General features: G+C 41.4%; 1 protein-coding gene across 2 annotated transcripts in view; it reads right to left on the reverse strand.

Moving 5' to 3' along the window:
- BBS9 (Bardet-Biedl syndrome 9) overlaps positions 1–4,785 on the reverse strand; it is a 331,597-nt gene that overhangs the window by 168,131 nt on the left and 158,681 nt on the right. For both annotated transcript variants that reach the window (XM_014541095.1, XM_005868077.2), the window contains exon 17: positions 1,216–1,311. In XM_014541095.1, coding sequence (XP_014396581.1) covers positions 1,216–1,311 — 96 coding nt within the window. The remainder of the gene's footprint in view (positions 1–1,215; positions 1,312–4,785) is intronic.

Below are 4,785 nucleotides of genomic sequence, written 5' to 3' on the forward strand. Positions count from 1 at the left end.
CGGCAAGGGGCGGGTCTATCAGTTACTATGGCGCTGCCCGCGAGCCTGCGGGAAGGGGGGGTGGGCTCTGTTACTCACGGATCTGCCGCGGGGATCTCCGAACTTTTGGTGTCCGCAGGTCTGTAGCTGTGGTCGCAGGTCTCTGTCCCCAGTGGCTGCAGGGTCCTGGTATGCGTCTGAGATCAGACTGGGTGGTGCTGAGGCCAGGATCCTAGTCTCAAGCAGCTCTGTTTCCCAAGATGGCGTGGTCGCTGTGCCTGGGCTGGCCGCCTAGGAGTGTCCGCGCCGGGAGCTGGACTCCGCCGCCTAAGACTGCCCGGTTTAGCAGCCCCTTAGAAGACCTGCAGAATCTAGCTGTCCCTAGCTCATACACACACACCACACACGTCCACACACTCCTCTATCACTTCCTTGCGCTCTCACACTCTCTCCCTCCCTACCTTCCTGCTGGTCGCCATTTTTTTTTTCTCTTCTTGCCTTTTTTAAATGATCTCAATTACCAACTCATCATACAGCATCATAAACTGAGGTCAAACATATTTGTACAATTTCCCAAGGACATGTTGGCAACAATTTTTTAGTTTAACTAAAGAGAATAGTTTAACAAAAGAAATGTACAAAAATTATTCCAGCATCCAAGTGAAGATCAAAGCTAATCAAAACAAAACAGTGTCACCCTGGCCAGGTGGCTCAGTTGGTGGGAGCGGCATCCTGTGCACCAAAAGGTTCCCAGTTTGATTCCCAATCAGGGCACATGCCTAAGTTGTAGGTTCAACCCCTGGTTGTGGCATGTATGGGAAACACCGATCAATGTTTCTCTCTCACTCTCTCTCTCTTCTCCTCTCCCTCTAAAAAATAAATGAATAAAAATATGCTGGGGTCAGGATTTTTTTTAAAAAGGACATAAGAATATATGCACACATAAAAATTAATTCCAGTTTCTAATAGTCCCTAAAATCTAGTTCAGCATATACCTATCTCATAAACATTTTTCAATCCTTTAAATTTTTCCCTCAAACTATCCTCATCCCCAAACAAAGATAAATCTCTAATAAAATAGGACCTAACTTTATAACTTTTATGTCCTATATACTTAATACTATGGCTCTTAGTTTTCAATATTTAGCTGAACACCACCCTTTGCAGAAACCCTTGGTGATGATGTAGTGCACTTAATAGAAAATTTCAAAAGCCGTCACTCCATGGTTTACTTACGAGAGGTTTTGGAAGCAAGAAGAGTAACTTGGGAACCACCTAAGAATCGAAAACCCATTACATTCACCTGTTCATCTTCGGACTGATTGGCAAAGCCTGCAAAAAAAAAGTGGGGGGGGGAGAATCACTTTACATAACCATGAGGTAAGACAATATTCGAAACAGGAAACTTAGCTGATGACAAGCATGTTTTATGTCACTAATCATGTTTAAAGCCCATGCATGAATTAGATTAACTGATTCTCATGTTAGCTTCCAGTTGCTAAAATTTCTGCCTCATAAGAACTCTCTGAAATCATCTCATTTCCTTTCTCCTACTGGTTCATTCTAGTTCTAAGGTAGGACACGCACAGGTGAACCTAGAACAGAAGCAAGGAAATGACCATTAAGTAGCAGAGTTGTGTGAAAAGGATGTAAGAGCCAATTTAAAGAGACTATCACTGGCCAGAGGTGAAAATATTTAAGTATCAAAAAATAATAGCTGCAATGGAGTGAAACACATCAAATATAATTAAAGTGTTTATGTTGATACAAAAAAAAAGCCAAATTATCAGTCTTGGAGGATTAGAGAATCAACCCCCCCCCTTTTTTTAATTGATTTCAGAGAGGAAGGGAGAGGGAGAGATAGAAATATTAATGATGAGAGAGAATCACTGATCGGCTGCCTCCTGCACACCCCACACTGGGGATCAAGCCCACAGCCCAGGCATGGGCCCTGACCTCCTGGTTCATGGGTCGATACTCAACCACTGAGCCATACCGGCCAGGCAACTCATTCTTTTAAAAATCAGTAATAAACACAGGGAACCATGCATTTGTGCTGGTGATCCTCCTTGTGCACCACATAACCCACAGTACATAAGGAAAGGTTCTCCAAATAGAACTATTTCAGCCAAAAACTGAAGGAAGCTTGAAAGAAATAGAATATAACTATTTTCAACTTCCAATGAATGAATGGATCTCAGCACTGAATATCAATGGCTGAGACCATCACAAACAAAAAGAGACAAGCAGATATCTTGTCCCCCTGCTGAAAGCATAAACCACCATTCATTAAGCAATGTGGCCAAAATAATTAAGCTTAACTACTAGCTCTAGCTGCAACTGCAATTTACAGGCAACAAAGTGGACAGAGAAAATAAATATTAAACAACGTCCCAGGGATGTAATTGGTGAAATTCGGAGTGTGAGAAACACATAGGAAAAATAATATGTACTCTTCAACAAATAATTAAAAGGAAGATGAAGGGGTAAAAACCTATAGAAAAGGAGATACCAAAAATGCATATTAAAAAATTGCAAAATGTAAACCACATTTGAATTCCGACTCAAACAAACAAAAATTATAATGTTGGAGACTTTCACTTCAGGCCAAGATGGAGAAACTGGAGCCACAGTTACCCTTCCATCGAAAACAACTAAAAAAATGGGACAGAAAATATGAAATACTTTTTTAAAATATATTTTTATTGATTTCAGAGAGGAAGGGAAAGGGAGAGAGAGATAGAAACATCAATGATGAGATAGAACCATTGATCGGCTGCCTCCTGCAGACCCCACACTGGGGATCAAGCCTGAAACCTGGAAATGTGCCCTGATCGGGAATGAAACCATGACCTCCTGGTTCATAGGTCAACTCTCAACCACTGAGCCACACCTGCCGGGCTGAAATACTTTTTGTTAATACATTGGAAATCAAGAATTGAACAATGACCCCTTCCAAACAAGAAACAAACAGAGTGAGCCCTATGATTGCCCCAGTTTACTGCCTTGAGAAAGATCTGTAGGCCTCAAGACAGGTTGGGGAACCGAGGTGCAACAGAGCATTCTCCCCAAGAAGGGAGATAGAATTGGGAGTTTGGAAAGGTCAAAGTTGCACAAGTTCACAGGCAGGGTGTCAGAGAAGAGAGCGCGACAGAGGGAGGTCTGCAGAGATCTGCAAAGTGCCCCTGGAGTACCTATCCCAATGCCTATCAGTCCACACACCTGTAAGGAAACTACGTGAGGCTGAGGGAAGACCACAGAAAGAGATTACAGGGAACATGGAATCTGTGATCCCACCCAGAGCCAGGAACCAGCCCTGTTCTCACTGGCCAGGATAGGAACCAGCCTAATTCCCCAGGCATTGTGCAGAACACATGGAAGAGTTCGCCCTCAGAAGTGGGTGAAGTTTGCCCTCGAATAAAATGTTGCTCCCATCCTGCCTACCACCACCTGAAAGGATCAAACTTTTTCAAATAACTTAACAGTGTCTCAGAAAAAAAAAAAAAAAGCCCAAGAAGTTTTAGAGGAAAACTAAAGTACTCAACACACAGCTAGATAAAATTCAGAAGTTCTGTTCTTCAAACAAAAACTACAGGACATGCAAAGAAGGAAGAAATTACAATCCATAAGAGGGAGCAAATCAATCAGAACTAACTCAGAAATGACATGGATGACAGACTCATAGACAAGGGCATTTAGACATTATTATGTTGAGACACGGAAAATGGTTTTAACAAGAAGAAGTAGAGACCCATATCACTCTTGAGAGATGACAGCTACACTGTCTGAGGTGAAGCACGCTGAGTGGGCACACATCACACTCTGCAGAATAAAGTGACTCGAATGTACAGCAACAGAAACCACCCAAAATACAGCGCCAGGAGAAACAAAGGTTGAAAAGACAGCATCACTGAAATCTGGAACTCAAGGACAGGTTGATCCAACATTACTTGACATCAATACATAAAAGTCTTATATACCAAGAGTGAAAAATGGAAAAGTGAAAAAGTACCAAGAGTGCTTATGTTGAACAATGATAGGATTCCAGCATGTTCAATATGAACACAGATCCAGGATCTCCCAAAAAGAACCGGCTGTGTCACATACATTGGATCTTGAAGGAAATTTTTTTTAATCTGTCATTGAATCCTATTTCTAAAGTAAGTAAGAAGCAAATATGTGCTGATGAGTCTAAGATACCAACGATATCAAAACAATTGAGCCCCAAATCAGGAGAAACACGTACCTAAGCTTTCCTAGGCTTCCAGAGATTACCTCTCTGATCGAAAGCCTGCATTTTTATTCAGCCTCTGTGGGTTTTATCCATCCACAGTAAATGTCAACCACTCAGAAGCCAAGGTCTTAACCACTTTTCTAAGGCACCAATAAGTTCGGTGTGCAGCATATAATTTCCTACTAAATTTCCAGGATAGTATAGGAGACCCAAGGAATTAATACATTTGTATAAGATGTTGTGAAGGTAGTGACTCTTTCTGCCTTCTTTATAATCCAAATTTGTTATACGAAAATGACTAAGAAGGAAGGAAAGGGAAGGGAAAAACCAAAAGGTACAAAACTATTTTCTAACAATATACATATATACCTGGTATACCCAAACTCAAGCCAAACTAAAGAATAGGTCAATTGTAATAAAAAGCATTCCATTTTGGAACTGGAGAGCATTATGCTAAGTGAAATAAGCCAGTCAGAGAAAGATAAATACCTCATGATTTCACTCACTTGTGGAATATAGAGAACAACATAGACTGATGAACGGGGACAGATCCAAAGACAGAGAAACAGCGA

The sequence above is a fragment of the Myotis brandtii genome, unplaced genomic scaffold, assembly GCF_000412655.1.
Source record: "Myotis brandtii unplaced genomic scaffold, ASM41265v1 scaffold260, whole genome shotgun sequence".
NCBI lineage: Eukaryota > Metazoa > Chordata > Mammalia > Chiroptera > Vespertilionidae > Myotis > Myotis brandtii.